This window comes from Narcine bancroftii, chromosome 4, assembly GCF_036971445.1.
Source record: "Narcine bancroftii isolate sNarBan1 chromosome 4, sNarBan1.hap1, whole genome shotgun sequence".
NCBI classification, from domain to species: domain Eukaryota; kingdom Metazoa; phylum Chordata; class Chondrichthyes; order Torpediniformes; family Narcinidae; genus Narcine; species Narcine bancroftii.
Window position 1 is genome coordinate 17,551,961 of NC_091472.1, and position 18,270 is coordinate 17,570,230.

General features: G+C 45.6%; 1 protein-coding gene across 6 annotated transcripts in view; it reads left to right on the forward strand.

Annotated features, from left to right (window-relative positions):
• The window catches only part of kif26ba (kinesin family member 26Ba), a 389,427-nt gene that overhangs the window by 327,307 nt on the left and 43,850 nt on the right, over positions 1 to 18,270 (forward strand). For all 6 annotated transcript variants that reach the window (XR_011355560.1, XR_011355561.1, XR_011355562.1 and 3 more), the window contains one exon: positions 4,187 to 7,340. Coding sequence is in view for 2 of the 6 variants with exons in the window: in XM_069930858.1 (XP_069786959.1) it covers positions 4,187 to 7,340 (3,154 nt within the window). In the remaining 4 variants the exon portion in view is untranslated. The remainder of the gene's footprint in view (positions 1 to 4,186; positions 7,341 to 18,270) is intronic.

Genomic DNA, 18,270 nt, shown 5'->3' on the forward strand with positions numbered 1-18,270 from the left:
GAGACCACCCCCATCCTAGTCTTGGGGGCTTGAGGCCCCCTGGTATGAGACCCCAAAGGAACTGTCCCTACTCGTGCCAAAGTGCTTCCAGGTGGAATGTATTCTTTGAAGGAGACAGTTGTCCTGCGAAGTAAAGGGATTTATTGCCAAGTTTCCGGTTCTGGGCATCATGAATGCCGGTTTGCTTTCTGGTGCCTTTAGTCCAGTCCCCCAACCAAGAAGAAATAGGTGAGCAAAAGGGAGTCTCTTCAGAGATGCCAAGTGCCTGTGGTTCCCGCCACATTCTCCACCTGTGCTCCCATAACCTCCGTAGCTGCACACTCTTGTCTGTTCTAGTGGCGAACCTGAGTACCAGCCATCCGAGACCCCCTCCTCAGCCCCTGGCTCCAAACCTGCAATGTGACTCGAAAGCTACAAGCGTGAGACCCTTTGGGAGCCCTGCTCACCATCATCATCCTCAGGAATCCCAGTCCCGATACCTGTTTCCCACGAGCTGGTCTCCGCCTGGGTACACTCCAACTGGATGGCATCAACATTGAATTCTCCGATTTCCATTAGAACTTCACCCCCCCAACCCCACAATCATCTTCCCTCTGTCTCCTTTCCCAGAGCCAAAATAAATTCTCACTTTTCCTCTTATCACATCCAATTAACAGCTTTAGTTTGTTGGTCTGGTCCCCTCCCCCCTCCCATTCTTCCACCTTTCTTTACCCAACCTTTAATTCAGATGCATGTTTTTTTCACTTATACCTTGAGGAAGGGCTCAGGCCCGAAATGTTAGAAATATGTCTATGGACGCTGCAAGACAGGCCGTGTTCCTCCAGCATTTCTGTGTTTTAACTACAATCAAAGCATCTGCAGACTTTTGTGTTTCACTCCAGCAGGCTGCAGCCTGGTGTATGTCCTTTGGTCTCTGAGCCTCTGTGCAGGGGCACTGATCTGGTCTCCTACCCTGTAGGCTCCTCTCCCAGGCTTTGTGCAGTGCACAAACATGCCGGAGAAACTCAGCAGGTCACACAGCACCCGTAGAAAGTCAAAGGGCCTGAGTCCTTGATCAGGAATATAAACATTTGTTACCCCTTATTTCCTATGGATGCTGCGTGACCTGCTGGGTTTCTCCAGCATGTTTGTGTGCTGCACCCGACCCCCTCATCTTTCTTGTTCAACTCTCCCAGACTTTTCCTTCTCAATGGGAGGAGGTGCTCCCCTAGAGCCAGCAAGCTCCGTGGTCTGCACAGCCAAGCATGGACACAGTCATCTTGGGCACAGACCTTCATGGGTTCGCCGGTGTTAAATGAGAAACATTGCTATACGTGGCCATTCAAACCCGTGTGGGGTCACCAGTGTAATGAATGGGCAGTAGTGCCCCACAGAGGAGTGCAGTGTCTCTGCTCCCAGCTCACCTGGGCCCACACCAACGGCAGCGCAGATATTTTCTTGCTGTTGGCGCTAAGCTGGGTGCAATTGTAAGCAAGGAGGAGGAAGTAAAGAAGTTTCAGATTATTTCCTTTGTCTGTGCCCTTCATATTTTATAAACCTCTATGAGGTCTCTCATTAACCTCCTCTGCTTCAGGGAGAAAAATCTCAGCCTAACCTGACAAGCTGATGGATGATCAAGAACATGATGGAATATAATTTGATGCACTAGACAAAACATCACAGGAAGAGAGATTAGAGAAGGCATAGCACAACCTCTGGGGCCTTGGTAATGGCATGCCTGGAGTACTATGACCATCAGACACCAGAGTAGAAATAGGTTAATCAGCCCATCGAATGTGCTCTGCCATTCAATCATGAGCTGATCCATTTTCCCACTCAGCCCCACTGCCCTGCTTTCTCCCCATCCTTTGATGCCCTGGCTAATCAAGAACCTATCAATCTCTGCCTTTAATAGAGCAGCTTTGGTCTCCTCACCTCAGAAAGGATGTACGTATTTAATTGAATTTAATTTAGACGAGCAGCATGGTAAAAGGGCCTTCTGGTTCATAAGCCCAAGCTGCCCAAATACCCAAAATGACCTTCAACTCCCGTACATTTTGAAGGATGGGAGGAAGCCGGTGCATCCGGAGGAAATCCACGCAGACACATGGATGACGTAAAAACTCCTTACTGACAGCATGAGATTCAAACCTGGGTCACTGGTGCTGTAATAGCATGGCACTACCACTCCTAAGAGGAAGTGCAATGAAGAGATTGGGTAGACTGGGCCTGTAACCTCTGGAGTTTGGTAGAATATGGCTCACTTAGGCATGAACCAATAGACATGATGCAGGCAGGCCACAATGGACAGGATGCAGCAAGGCCTGACAGACAGGATGCAGGTAGGGCCTGACAGACAAGATACAATGAGGCCCGACGGACAGGACCCAGGCAGGGCCCGACGGACAGGACGCAGCGAGGCCCAATGGACATGGCGCAGGCAGGGCGTGACAGACAGGGCGCAGGCAGGGCCTGACGGACAGTACGCAGGCAGGGCCTGAATGACAGGATGCCACAAGGCCCGATGAACAGGATGCAGGCAGGGCCCGACAGATAGGATGCTGGCAGGGTTCGACAGAGAGAATGCAGGCCAGGCTGACAGACAGGATGCAGCGAGAACGTCTTCATTGTCGGTCTGGGATTCAGAGTCTCGGAATGAGTCCATCCAGAGCTGGGAGGAGAGGGAATGCATGTCATCAGAGGGTTGTTCTGGTTCAGTCAAAGAGCTCATTGAGTCGTTGAGTTTCACAGGGTGGAAACACACCAAGTAAGTTCCTCCCCAAGCTTGTCACCTTCACAACCTTTCCTCTCCATGTGTCTGTCTAAATGTCGCTTTACCCTGGCAATCATCCCCATCACCGCCACTTCCTCTGGCAGCATGCTCCATGCACCCACCATCCTCCCTGTGAAGAAGATGTCCCTTAGTTCCATTTTAAATATTTCCCTCAATGTAAATCTTGTACTCTCTAGCCTTAGACTCCCCTACTCCAGGGAAAGGACGATGATTATTTACTTTCTCCATGCCCCTTCATGAATTTATATTAATCTTCATCAGATCCTCAGCCTCTGGTGCTCCATGGAGTAAAATCCCAGCCCATCCAGCCTCTCCTTAGTATTCACACCCCTAGTTCTGGAAATATGGCACCCCTCCTGCTCCCAAGTTAATGCACAAAAATGCTGGAGGAACTAAGCAAAACATACAGCGTCCATAGGAAGCAAAGATATATAACCGAAGTTTCGGGCCTGAGCCCTTCATCAACATTTGAGCAGAGAGCAGACAGGTTCCTGAATAAAAAACGATTGGGGGAAGAGGGAAGGGCGAGAGGGACCGAAACTGGTCAATAGCCAAGAAGCCATAGGTCAGTTGTTTTCAAACTACCCCTCTAAACTCACCTTCCATCTTAAGGAATCACTAAGCCATAAGTGCTCTGTAAGGGATTGCTTAAGGTGGGATGTGAGTGGGAAGGGAAGGTTGAGAATCGCTGCTTTGGACCCAATTGTTACTGAAATATTTTGTTTGAGGAAAATTGCATTGGACCATTTCCTTTGGAGTTATGAAACCCTGCACATAACGAGTCAATTAGGCACGATTAAAACAGTGGTTTTCAAACCTTTTTCTTTCCACTCATATACCACCTGAAGCAATCCCTTACTAATTACTTAAGAGCACTTATGACATAGGGAATACTTAAGGTGGAATGTGAGTTTAGAGGGCAATTTGAAAACCACTGGCATAGGTGAACATGGATAGGAGGGCAGGATGGAATTAACATCGTTTCCAGTTTCAATTAGACTCCCCTCCCCAACTCCGTCTCTCCCTTTCCCCATCCCACTGTCTCCTTTGCCCCCAGCTCCACACTCAGAGAGCTCCCCCCCTCACCTCACCTTTTCTTTCCTGTTCACATATCCACGTCCACCTATAGCCTCTTGGCTGTTGGCCTACGCTCCTCCCCCTGCCCCTTCTTCCTTCCTCTCTCCATCATTGACGAAGGGCTCAGGCCCCAAGCATTGGTTATGTATCTTTCCCTCCTATGGGCGCTACGGGACCTCCTGAATTTCTCCAGCATTTTAGTGTATTATCTACAATCACAGCATCTTCAGACTTGCTGGTTTCACTGGGACACAAGGACGGGCGATTGGTGTTCTGATGTGGGATTGGGATGGGTGCCGTTGGGCAAGGATTCTCAGATGTTCTCTTCTCTTGCAGTACACCTCCAGCTCATCGGGGGGCGAGAGTTCCTGCGAGGAGGGAAGAATGCGGCGGCCAACACAGTTGAGGCCATTCAACCCACGCCCCGGTGCTGACCCAGATCTCCCCATCTTAAACCTGGCGGGCGAGGCGGACTACTCCTCCAGCAGTGAGCAGTCGTGTGACACGGTCATCTATGTGGGCCCCAACGGCACCGCCCTCTCCGACAAGGAGCTGACGGATAATGAGGGCCCACCGGACTTTGTTCCCATCATCCCCTCACTGCAGAAAAACAGGAAGGAGGTGGGGCCAGAAGGGGGTACTGAGAGGGACTGCCTGAAGTGCAATACCTTTGCCGAGCTGCAGGAGAGGCTGGAGTGCATCGATGGCAGTGAGGAGCCCAGCAAGTTCCCCTTCGAGGAGGGCCCCAGCACCGAGAACCCCACTGGGCCTGAGGCCCCCCTCCCCCGGCCTGGCAGGGAGGGACCTGAGGAGCAGGCCCTGGCTGGGCCTCAGGCAGCGATGGCCGAGTCTGCCCCATCTTCGCCCGGCGTCAGTGGCTCCCGTCCTGGCTCAGCAAGAGGGCAGGCCCCCAGTGCCCAAGGCACAAAGGAGGCCTCCCAATCTGGAGCAGGAGGGGAGCCCAAGCCCAGGCCCATGGGCTCCCCGAGGCTGGGAGTGGCCAGCCTCTCGAAGACAGCGGAGTACAAGCCCCAGCACTCGCCCTCCCAGCGCTGCAAGGTCTTCACCCAGAAGAGCTCCTTGCCCAGTCCTGCCCCTCCGCCCCCTCCACCCCCTCCCAGAGATCCGCAGGCTCAGGCTGAACCTCGGGCCGCCCCAGTGGGAATGAGTCCACAGGCGAACAAGAAGGCCGGGGGTTTGGTCCCAGAGAGATCCCAGCCTCCCCGGCAGGAGCAGCCTTCATTGGAGGCCGGGCAGGCGGTGATGGTGCAGCAGAGGCCCCTGGAGCTGAACGGGGAGGACGAGCTGGTCTTCACTCTGGTGGAGGAGCTGACCATCAGCGGCATCCTCGGCAATGGCCGCCCCACCAGCATCATCAGCTTCAACAGCGACTGCTCAGTGCAGGCCCTGGCATCGGGCTCCAGACCTGTGAGCATAATCAGCAGCCTTGACGATGACCTGGACGGCTACGGCCACACCGGCCGGCTCTCAGAGGTCAGTGTCGCCAAGTTCCTCCCCTTTACCCAGGTCGGGTGGGATGACCAGGTGCTGGCGTCTACCAGCCGCCGCTCCTCCATCAGCTCATGGCTCAGCGAGATGAGCACGGGCAGTGACGGGGAGCAGTCGTGCCACAGCTTCATGGCGCAGGGTTGCCGCTGCGATGGCGAGGCACTGGCGGACCCCTCGCCACTGGAGCCAGTGGGTGAGCTGCCAGATGAGCACGAGGTCCTCGCGCAGAGCGGCAGATGCTCCATCATGGACAGGTTCCTGGGCCTACAGGAGAAGGGAGCCGAGACCAAGAGCTTTCCACAAATGGCGGATGATCACAGCGGCCAGATCCCCGGCGTGGGGAAGGAGGCGGGACCTGTCCCCGGCAACGAAAGTCACTCCCTGGCCCAAACCGATACCTCAGTGCACCCATGCCCCAGGCTGATGTCGACCCACCAGGCCGAGGATAGCGAGGGGCCTCTGGACCTGACGCCTGCCTCTATGTCTGCGCAGGCCTGCGATGGCCAGCCAGGAGACGAGCAGGCCCCGGGTGCAATGAAATTCGAGGACCCCTGGCTGAAGCGAGATGTCGAGGAGGAAGAGGAGGATGAGGAGGAGGAGGTGGAGGAAGGTGAGGAAGAGGGCGGGCACCGCGGGAACCGGAATATGAGCCGGGGCCGGACCGGCGTCCAAGAGTCCGGGGAGTGGACTGACAGGCTGATGGCGGATGGTTGCGAAGCGACACTTGGTGCTTCCGCCAGCCAAGCCTCTGTCCTCTCAGTGGAAGGTGCTGGGGTTGGGTGTCAGGCCCCAGCCTTGACCTGTCACCATGATGACCCTGAAGCCCTGACAAACAGGGCCCCATGCCCAGGCACAGAGAGCGTGGCCTACCAGACCCAGGCTTGCACTCCTTGCAGTCCCAGGGCCACACTGGAGCGAAGACTGGGCTCTCCGAAGAATGGGATGCTGCCCAGGCCTAAAGGCGTACCCCCTCTTCCTCCTGTCCGCAAGTCCAGCCTGGACCAGAGGAACAGAGCCAGCCTGCACCACCTCCAGACTGGCACCCCTGATGAGGCAACCCCCCAGCCCAAGGTTAAAGCCTGCATCCCAGATACTGGCAACAAGGCAAGCAGCAGCAAGAGTGAGCCTCCAGCCTCCCGGGCCAACTCCCTGAATAGGAGGTATGCTGGCCAGTATGACTGCCTGTCGCTGGAGAGGGTGGCGAGCATGGCATCTGTGGGGTCAAAGTTTGGTGCCGGGAGGGACAGCACCATGCCCAGAACTGGCAGAAGCTTGAATCGGGCCTCCCCATCCTCTCCCACTCACTCTGGGCCACAGCCGTCCTTGGGCACCTCCCCCAAGCCCAGCACATCCAAGATGTCCGCCGTCAGCAAGTTGCTCCTGGCCAGTCCCAAGTCCAGGAGTCTCTCGGCCTCCAGCACCAAGACACTAAGCTTCTCTACCAAGTCGTTACCCCAGTCAGTGGGCCGGAGCTCCAGCATGCCCTCCAATGCTAAGAACATGTCCTGGTCCACCCAGTCCCTCAGCAGCAAGCAGGGCAGGGGCTCCAGCCTTGTGGCCAAGCTCCCCCTGCGTGCCGTCAACGGCCGCATCTCCGAGCTCCTGCAGGGCAGCACTGGCCTATGGACCCAGCACCCACCGTCGGGGAGTGGGGACTCAGAGGGGCAGGCAGCAGACAAGGCCGTGCCCCAGGCCCTGCCCTCGCCCTACAGCAAGATCACACCGCCGCGCAGGCCCCACCGCTGCAGCAGTGGGCAGGCCAGCGACAACAGCAGTGTCCTGAGCGGTGAGCTGCCTCCGGCCATGGGCAAAACTGCACTCTTCTACCACAGCGGGGGCAGCAGCGGCTACGAGAGCATGATGCGGGACAGCGAGGCTACGGGGAGTGCCTCCTCAGCACAGGACTCCATGAGTGAGAATGGCAACTCTGTCTCCGGCAGGTGTAGGAGTCTGAAGACCCCGAAGAAAAGGACCAACACAGGTATGAACAAAATAATTGTTGGTGAATGTGTAAGTGAGTGAATGAATGTGTGAAGGAAGGAAAGAAGGAATGAACTAAAGAATGAATGAATGGATGATGGATGGGTGAAGGGTGAAGAGAGTGAAAGAATGAATGAATAAATGAATAGTGAATGAATGAATGAGTGAGGGAATGAATGAATGAGGGAATGATTGATTGAATGAGTGAACAAATGAATGTATGAGGTTTATTGTTATAGAGTTAAGCAATGTACAAGATACAATGCAAGTCTTACTTCAATGACTTAAATTGTTTATTGTGACATTCACTGAGATACATAAAAAGGTTTTATTTTGAGTACCATCGAAGGAGGTAGCGCAAAATTAAACAAGTAAATAAACAAAATTACAGAGTGTGGTGTTTCAATGTTACAGGGTAGGATGTAGTGTTATTGAAACAAAAGTGCAGGAGATAGAGAAGAGTGGATCATCTTTTACCTCAGAAAGGTCCATTTAAGGGTCTGATAGCAGCAGGTGTCCTTGAATCTGGAGGTCCATGTTTTCAAACTTATGTATCTTCTTCCTGATGGAAGGGGAACTGTGACTAGGGTGGGACAGGTCCTTTTACATGTCGGTATCTCTGCTAAGTCATGGACAATACAGACGTAGTCGGCGTAGGGGAGGTTTGGGTATATGGTGGCCTGAGCTGTGTCCACAAATGTTGCTTTTGCTTCCCAGATACATGAAACAAAATACGTTTCCTAAGAGTAAATAAAAATACAGTAAAATCCCTGGTATCTGGCACCTATAAATGCTGGATAAGTGTATTTTCCGGTTGCCTGAGATTGCTTGTTACGTGATTGGCGAACTAATGACGAGGCGCACCAAATGTAAATGTTCATATTTTTTACCTATTTATTCTCCGCAATTTTTTTTCGGTTGCTTGAGGCTGCTGGATTCTTGTATTCTGGATAATGGGTTTTACTGCACGAGGAAGAATTTTTTTTTAATTTAGACACAGCATGGAAACAGGCCAATTTAGCCCATGAGTCCATGCTGCTCAATTTATCCCCCATTAATCTACACCCCCGCTACGCTTTGAAGGGTGGCAGGAAACCGGAGCCCCTAGAGAAAACCCACGCAGACAAGGGGAGAATGTACATCTCCTTACAGACAGCGCGGGATTCGAACCCAGGTCTGGTCCCTGTTGCTGGAGCTGAAAAGGCCTTGTGTTAACTGCTACACCAACCTTGCCACCCCAGAACAAAACAAATAACAAGTATTCAGAGTTGAAAATAAATTGTAGTGCAAGGAAATATGTGCTATGTCTGCGGTGCAGGCAGATCGTTGGTGGTCTTGAGGTAGTGTTACGGTGAGAGTACTGCTGGGAGGTTCAGGAGCCTGATAGCTGCTAGTGGAGTGTCTAGTAACCTGTAACTGCCCCCTCCACATACTGGAAGAGAAGCCTCTTGGCAGTTCTTCCCTGAATCCACTCATGGGATCTTGGTACTTACTGTCTTCCCCTTGACACTGTGCTTGGCACAGTGGCAAAGGCGGTGGAGCTGCTTGTTCTTGGCACCAGAGTCCCAGATTCGATCCTGACCTCTGGCTGCTGTACCTGTGGGGATCTGCACGTTTCTCTGTGGGCCTTCCAGTTTCCTTTCACATTTCAAAGGCAGCTGGACTGTGTTAAACTGGCCTCGTAAATTGGCTCATTTACAGATGTATGGGTGCCGGAATGATTTGACAGGAGGCTGCCAGGACTGGTGGTCTTAAATTAAAAGCAGAGACCGGACAAGCTGGTATTGGTTCTCCTGGAGTGAAGGAAGATGAGCAGCAACCTTGTAGAGGTTTTATAAAATCATGGGGTAAAAAGACACAGTCTTTTCCCCAGGATAGGTGAGTCTAAAATTAGAGGGCATAGATTTAAATTGAGAAGGGAAAAAATTTAAAGGGGATAGATTTTGTACACAGAGGTTGGTGGGAGTGTGGAATGAGCTGCCAGACAAGATGGTGGAGGAAGGTACAATCACAACATTTATTCGGACAGGGTGCATGGATGAGAAAGGTTGAGAGGGATATAAGTCATACTCAGACAACTGGAATGAGCATCTTGGTCAGCATGGACGAGTTGGACTGAAGGACCTGTTCCTGAGCGGGATAACCCGATGCATCTCCAGAAGAATCTGCAGGGAGCAGATTTGAATCCGGGGAGAATAAGGTGGGATTAGAGTAGGATTTTAGGATTTGTGTTAATAGGTGGTCTGTGGTCAGCAAAGATTCGGTTTGCACAGACCAAAGACATAGGAGCAGAAATAGGCCATACATGGATGGGATCTACCTCTCCACTTAATCATGAGATGATCCATTTTCCCAAGCAGCGACTAGCCCTTCCCCCCATAGCCTCTGATGCCCAGATTAATCAAGAACCTACCAATATCTGTCTTAAATATGCCCAAGGACCTAATCTCCACAGCCGACTGTGGCAATAAATTTCATAGATTTACATCCTTCTGGCTGAAGAAATTACTACACATTTCTGTTCTAAGTAGACACCCTTCAGTCCTGAAGTTGTGCCCTCTTGTCCTAGACTCTCCCACCGTGAAACAACCTTCCTACATCTTATCTGTCCATGCTTTTCAATATTTGAAATGTTTCAATGATATCCCCCACCCCCCCATTCTCTTAAATTCCAACAAATACAGGCCAAGACTTGTCAAATGCTTGTTACGAGCCCAGAGGACTCCAAAACCCAGCAGCAATAGGTATTCACCAAGATAAATGGTTACTTAAACAAAAATTGCTTTTAATTTTCTTTTAACATGAAAACAGGATCAAACTTTAACTTATTATTAACTTAACTAACCTAACTTAACCCCCTTCTAATTCTAAGCACCTGTGTATGTATTGTGTATGTAAGTTCAGAAAAGTTCTTTGGTTCAGTCCAATCTCACTTCTCATTCCTTCAAGTTCACTGGTTGCAGGCATTTCTTAGAATTTAACATTTATGAATTTCACCAGGTTTTGGTGCTTGAAAAGTAAATGGTTACCGCTCAGGAAGGTTCTTGTCGTTTTTCAGAGAGAGATTTGTTGCTCATTGGACACCCAAAACTGATTCCTTTTAATCAGCCACTTCGGTGTCTTGCCGAGGAAACTTTCCCCATCAGGGTTTCCCAGACGATAATCTCTTTCCATCAGGTCACCACAGAGTTCCTTTTTGTTTTCCTTATTTCAAGTGAAACATTATACAGCCAGCCATCTCCTCTTGTATGGACCACAAGTGCTTTGACTAGACTGAACTAAGAATTCACAACCCATCTTCCAAATGGGGTTTTCCACAAGCTTGGCAGCTTGTCCTTTTCCAGTCCCAGCTGCTGTTGCTCACTATAAAACTGCAGATCTGAATTCTCCCTCTCTCTCTCTCTCTCTCTCTCTCTCTCTCTCTCTCTCTCTCTCTCTCTCTCTCGCTCTCTCTCTCTCACACAAACAAAACCACACGATCCTCTTAGAACAGCCAACTGCACACAGACTGCGGCCGTTCATGACCGTTCATCTGTTGTTTTCCAAAACAATAATTCATTCCTCCACAACATGTCCAATTAACACCTTCTTGTGAAGTCCTATAGGCATTCTTCAAAGTTTTTGCAAGGCACCCGGAGCCTGGACTGTCTGGCTTGAGCAGAGCTCTGGCATTTTAAATGAGATCTGTTTTGAAGTATTTGTATGTGACCCACACTAAAAAACCAGCCACAATTTAACTCCTTCAAAACATATCGATATACAATATAAAATAGAACATAATCTGTCACGCACTCCTCATATGACAACCCAGACTCTTCCCAGTGAACATCCTTTGAACCCTCTCCAACATCTGCACGTTTCCTTAAATGAGGAACCCAAAACAGCTCACGATACTCCAAGTGGGGTCTCACCAGAGCCTTATAAAGCCTATCACAGGGGCACTTTCCTGGACTGTATCTTTATGACAAGACGAGACAGTGTTGGGGAGCAGGCTACAGCGTATTCCCCATGTTGTACATTCAATCGTCCACAAGGAATCAGTGGTCCTGCTGTGTATCTGTCACCATACATAACCCACGCAAAGATTTCCTTCCCTGGCAACTTCGTCGGGGATCATCAGGGTCCAAACACAGAAATGCAGGTCTCAGAGCGTCCATTGGAGGTAAAGATATATATCGATATTTCAGGATTGGTCCATCCCAAAAATTTGGCAATATATCTTATCCCCTATGGGCACTGTGACATCTCACAGCTGAGATCCTCCAGCATCTCTGTTTTTACTGCAATCACAGCGTCTGCAGAATTTTGTGTTTCACCCTATTATCAACAGCCCAATTATTCACAATCGTCTCTCCTGAGATTTCAGAAATGCAACGGAGAGACAGGTTTATCGGATGAAGAGTGGAGGGATGGATACAATGAATTTATGCATTTGCTGGAGAGACGTGGAGTAATGGATTTCATGGCAAGTTAAAGTAGAGAATTATTTAAGGGTTGGATTCAGTGAAGTTGTGGATTTAAAGGAGTCATGGATTGAACAGATTGCAATTTAATGGATTAAGCAGTTTTTTTTTGGAGTAACAGAGTGACAGATTCACTGAAGATTGCATTAGATCTGCTGGGGTGATAGATTCATTATAGACCTATAAGTCTGACATCAGTGGTTGGGAAGATATTACAGCTAATCCTCAAGGATGAAGTTATGAAATACCTGGAAATGCATGAGAGGATTGGTCCTAGACAGCATGGTTTTTTAAAGGGTAAATTATGTCTGACTAACCTATTAGAGTTTTTTGAAGAAATCTCAGGTGGGATAGGGAAAGGGGAGAATGTGGTGGATATATATTTGGATTTTCAAAAGGCTTTCGATAAGGTGCCGCACGCTAGGCTGATAAATGAGATGAAGGCCCATGGAATTACAGGGAGATTATTAGGCTAGTTAGAAAATTGGCTGATAGGCAGAAAGCAAAGGGTTGAAATTAAGGGATCCCATTCAGGATGGCTGCCTGTAACAAGTGGTGTTCCTCAGGGGTCGGTCTTGGGACCGCTGCTGTTTACAATTTATATTAACGATTTGGATTGTGGAATGAATAGTTTTGTGACCAAATTTGTGGATGACACCAAGATAGGGGGCAGAAAATTGTAGAGGGATATGGACAGATTGAGAACTGGGAAAAAATATGGCAGATGGAGCACAATGTTGAGACGTGTTCGGTTCTACATTTTGGCAGTGGAAATAAACAGGCAGAGAACTATCTGGATGGGGAGAAAATATGATCCTTGGAGGTGCAAAGAGACCCGGGCGTCCTTGTGCAGAGTCTTCTTTGGCTTGGCTTCGCGGACGAAGATTTATGGAGGGGGTAAAAGTGCAGAGTAATCTAACGGTAAATGCCCAGGTGGGATTTGTAGTGAAGAAGGCGAATGCTATGCTAGCATTCATTTCAAGACGAATAGTGTATAAAAGTAGAGAGGTGTTAATGTGACCCTATGGGGCACTGGTGTGACCCCATTTAGAGTACTGTGTACAGTTTTGTGCCCCCTATCGTAGAAAAGATGTGATGTTGTTGGAGATGGTGCAGAGGAGATTTAATGGGATGACTCCTGGAATGCAGAGGCTGGTGTATGGGGAGCGTTTGGCAGCGCTTGGGTTGGAGTAAAGGAGAATGAGGGGAGATCTCATAGAGATATTTCTTTTTATTTTGAAAATTTAATTTAAGAATTTTACAAAAAAACATATACAATATACTTATCTAAAACAACCCCCTATTACCCCCCCTTCAGAGCTTTTTTTAAAAAAACTACAATAATACGGGATATAATAGGTTGGTGTTTAGTGTGCCATCTTTTTACATCTTTCATTATAAATAAAACTTTTATTTAACATCTAAACCCATATATTCCAAATATAAACTCCACATTTTAACAAAAAAAGAGTAATTATTCCACAAATTATACGTTATCTTTTCCAAATAAATACATGATTGAATTCCATTATGCCATCTTTGCGTACTCAATTCAACATCATTTTTCCAAGTGACAGCTATATATTTTCTAGCTACTGCCAGCCCTAAATGTATAAAAGCAATTTGAGGTTTCTCCAATCGTAAACCTGTTGTTAATGTATTCATATATCCCAATAAACATACCCATGGATCAACATATAGATCTATATTGAATAAATCTCGCAAAAATTTGATAACTTTTTCCAAAAAGGGCCTACTTTTGTACATTCCTATACTGAATGTAAAAAAGTACCTGTCTGTACCACACCAAAAACACAAGTCTGACACACTAAATCCATATTTTCTCAATTTTTCAGGGGTTAAATATAACTGATCCAAAAAAATTATAATTACCATACTACATCGTACATTAATTAACTTTGTAATGCTGTCAAGACACATATCAGACCACACCTCCTCAGATATAGGAATAGATAGGTCCTTCTTCCATTTATCTTTCGTTTTAAATATATCAACCTTCGTCATCTTTTCCTGCAGTAACATATACATTTCTGAAACAAATCCCTTTTTCCCCTTATCAACAATTAATTTCTCAAATTTCATTTGACCAGGTAATGCTAGCTCTCCACCAAAACTTTCTTACAGTAAACCTCGTACTTGATAATAAGCAAATAAAGTGTTTGGTGTTAAAGGACTTAACCATCCGATAAAAAGGAAATGAGTATTGGACTATATCAAGAAGATGAAGGTGGATATTGCATTTTTTTGGAATCTTTTTCTGCTAATGCAGGTAGAGTCTTGAAGGTTAATTGTAAAATATTTTCAGAAGCTTGAACTTTGATGAATGTGTATGCACTGAATGAGGACAATGTAGAATTTGTTACGGACACATTTTTGTACTTGAACCAATCAAATGAGAATATTATAGTGGGAGGGGAGTTTAACTGTTGTTTGGATCCATTGTTCGATAAATCTCCAAAAATTGTGAAGAAAACTAAAATGGCGAAAAGAATATCTGAGTTGATGGGGGATTTAAATTTAGTGGAAATATGGAGGCGGATGAATCCGACTGAAAAAGAATTTTCATTTTATTCTGTTCACCGTGATTCATTTTCAAGAATAGATTTTTTTTGGTATCAGCACATTTGCAAAGTTGAATTGGACAGGCTGAATATAAGAGTAGGATCTTATCATTTCATGTGGTGGCGCCAAGGTGGCAGAAATTACCTATGGTTGAAGATTTAATGAGATGTTGTTTAAAAAAAACCTGAATTTATTAAATTTGTAAGAGATCTAATTAGTTTCTTTTTAGAAATGAATAAAGATTCAGTTCAGAGTAAGTTTATTTTATGGGATACTTTAAAAGCATATCTGCTGGGCCAGATTATTAGTTACACAGTGAAAGTAAAGAAACAATATATGGCAGAAAGTCAGAACTTAGAAAAAGAAATTGCAATACTAGAGAAGAAATTTCAGAAAAATTTAGATACAATTGTCTAAATTGAACGTCTGTTATAATACTATGCAAACCTATACTGTGGAAAAAAATGATTAAATGATCAAAACAGCATTATTATGAGTTGGGTGAAAGAGCTCACAAGGTTTTAGCTTGGCAGTTGAAGACTGAACAAGTATCCAGAACGATCAATGCAATTAGGAGAAATTCAGAGATAACTTACAAACTGCAGAATATTAATGATGAATTTTGTACATTTTATCGGAATTTATATACATCTGAAGGGGTTTCTGACATGGAGCAGATTGAATCTTTTTTGGCTAATTTAAATTTACCTTTATTAGATGAAGAGAATATTAGGGAATTTACTGATTTGGAACTTAAGGAGGCATTGTAATCTATGCCGAGTGGAAAATCGCCTGGAGAAAACAAATTTACAATGGAATTTTAGAAAGAATTTTATGATTTGTTACTTCCTATATGCACAGATGTACTTAAACAAGCAACTGATACAGGTTTATTTCCAGAGTCATTTTCAAGGGCATTAATAACAGTTATTCTCAAGAAGGATAGAGACCCATTAAAAGTAGCTTCATATAGACCAATATCTTTATTGAATGCGGATTACAAGATTGTAGCAAAGGTATTAGCAAACAGATTGGCTAATTTCTTACCAAAATTAGTACATGTGGATCAACCAGGATTTATAAAGAATAGGTACTCAACTGATAATATTACTAAATTGATTACAATAATTAATGCTTCAAGACAGTAACTCAACCAACATATGATACTTGCGCTAGACACGGAAAATGCCTTCGACCGTGTGGAGTGGAATTTTTTATTTAAGGTGTTAGAAAGATTCAAATTTGGACCACTCTTTACAGATTGGGTTAAGGCATTATATACTAATCCTTCTACTCGGGTGGTGACGAATTAGCAGATTTCACCAGTATTTAATTTGTTCAGATCAACTAGACAGGGCTGTCTGCTGTCACCAGCCTTATTTGCATTAGTTATAGAATCTTTGGCTCAAGCAATTAGGCAAGAAACTAATATTAAGGGAATTATAATTGGTGGGCAAGAGTATAAAATTAATCTGTTTGCAGATGATGTATTGCTATACCTGTCTCATCCTTAAAGTTCTTTAGAACCATTACAAAATTTGTTGAAACGATATGGGGTAATTTCAGGCTATAAAGTAAATTGGGACAAAAGTGAGATATTACCAATATCAGATGAAGATTATTCAGATTGTAAACAGCTTCTGAAGTTTAAATGGTCCAATAAAATTAAGTACTTAGGAGTAGCAGTGGACAAGAATATCAAAATCTATACAGCTTAAACTATATGCCTTTATTAAATAAGATTAAATTTGGTTTAAGTAGATGGAAGGAGTTGCCATTAACTTTGATTGGATAAATAAATTGTATTAAAATGAATATATATCCTCGTATTCAGTATTTATTTCAATCTATACCGAGTGCTATACTGGGAAAACATTTTAAGGAATGAAATAAAGCAGTTAATTTGTTTTTATGGAAAGGTAAGTTGTCAAGAGTTTCTGTGCAAAAGTTGACATGGAAGTATGATTTAGGCAGTCTCCAATTACCGCATTTTCAGAATTATTATGAAGCAGCGCAATTAAAGTTTATTAATAGGTTGTTTGATATTGATGTTCCTCTGGTGTGGTCGAAGGTGGAGTTGGACCAGATTCAGGAAAGAAATATACATCACTTTATATATAAATGGAACCCACCACTTTTACAGCAGTATAAACTGCCAGTATTGAAACATTTGATGGGTGTATGGTATAAATGGAATCAAATAATAGGATTGAAAGGAAAAATTTCAGCTAAGACACCATTATATCAGAACCAGATAATCCCATTTTCTTTGAATAATCCTTATTTGAAAAACTTGGAATCAAAAAGTATGTTATTAGTGGAGGGTTGTTTTGAAACAGGTCTATTTCTTTCCTTTAATAGACTTAGAGAAAAGCTCATAGAGACATTTTGAGTATTGAAAGGTTTTGACAGAGTGGATGTGGATGAGATGTTTCCCTTGATGGGTGAATCGAGGACAAGGGGTCATAGTCTTAAAATTAGAAGTTGTCCAATTAGAACAGACAGAAGGAAGAACTTCTTTAGTCAGACGGTCATGGATCTGTGGAACTCACTGCCGTACAAAGCAGTAGAGGTCAGAGCACTGGGAGTATTTAAACAGGAAATGGATAAGTATCTCATTAGTAAGGGTATCAAGGGATATAGGGAAAAGGCTGGAAATTGGAACTAGGGGTGAGCATAATTCAGCTTAGTGTAAAGTCACAGAACAGACTCGATGGGCCTAATGGCCTGCTTCTGCTCGTTTAACTTGTGATCTTGAACGTAATATGCTGGGCTGACATTGACTGGAGATGGCACTGGATCAGCTGGGGTGATAGATTCACTGATGTGGCAGGTTTACTGGCATTTATGAATTTGTTGAAATAATGGATTCAGTCCAGCGATGAAACCTAATAGATTTCCTGCAACAGTTGGAATATGGAATTCCTGGCATGACAGATTTAACCAGGTGGTTATGGATATCACAGAGAGCAGTGTCTCCGAGAGTGAGGGTTTCATGAAGTGATGGTTTTGAGGGATAATTGTGTGTAATGCAGTGGTGAATTATTAGAGGGATGGATTACACGGAAAGATGCATCAATGGAATGTTAGATGTAATGTATGTGATGGCTCCAACAGCGTGATGGGTTAACAGCACTACTGGATTCGATGGACAGACAGATGGAGAGAGACCTTTAATAGAGTCATTAATTTAATAAAGTGATGGATTCCATAGATTGATCAATTCCAGAGAGTAATGGACTTACTGGAATAGATTTAGTGATACATTGGCTTCAGTAGTAGATGATGTACTTCAGGGAAAGGTTAAACAGGTAACAACTTTATTCTCTGGAGTCTAGAGAATGAGGGGAGATTGAACAAAGGTATTTATCTTTTTCCATTGAGGTTAGATGAACCCAGATGACATGGGTTAATGTTGGAAGGGGAGAGGTTTAGCGGGAATATTAGGGAGTATTTCTTCATACAGAAAGTGGTTGAAATATAGAATGAGCTGCCAGTTGAAATTTTAACACTTAAGAAAAAAATTGGACAGGTAGATGGATGGGGGAGGGATATGGACTGGGTGCAGGTCAGTGGAACTAGGCAGAATAATAGTTCCGCACAGGCCAGAAGGGCCGAAGGGCCTGTTTTCTGTGTTGTAATGTTCTGTGAATTTATTTGAGCATTGGCCTCACTGGAGCCATGGGCTAAGAATTACAGTGAATAATGGGTTCAATGAAGAATGGGTTCACAGACTACTGGATTTTTTTGTTCTTGGGATGTGGATGTTAGTAGCTCTGCTGGCATGTATTAGACATCACAATATTCGAAACTGCAGGAGTCGTCAAGAAGGGCAGCATGGTTTGCAAAGCAGTTTGTGCTGATACAGCTCCAGCAACTCATGTT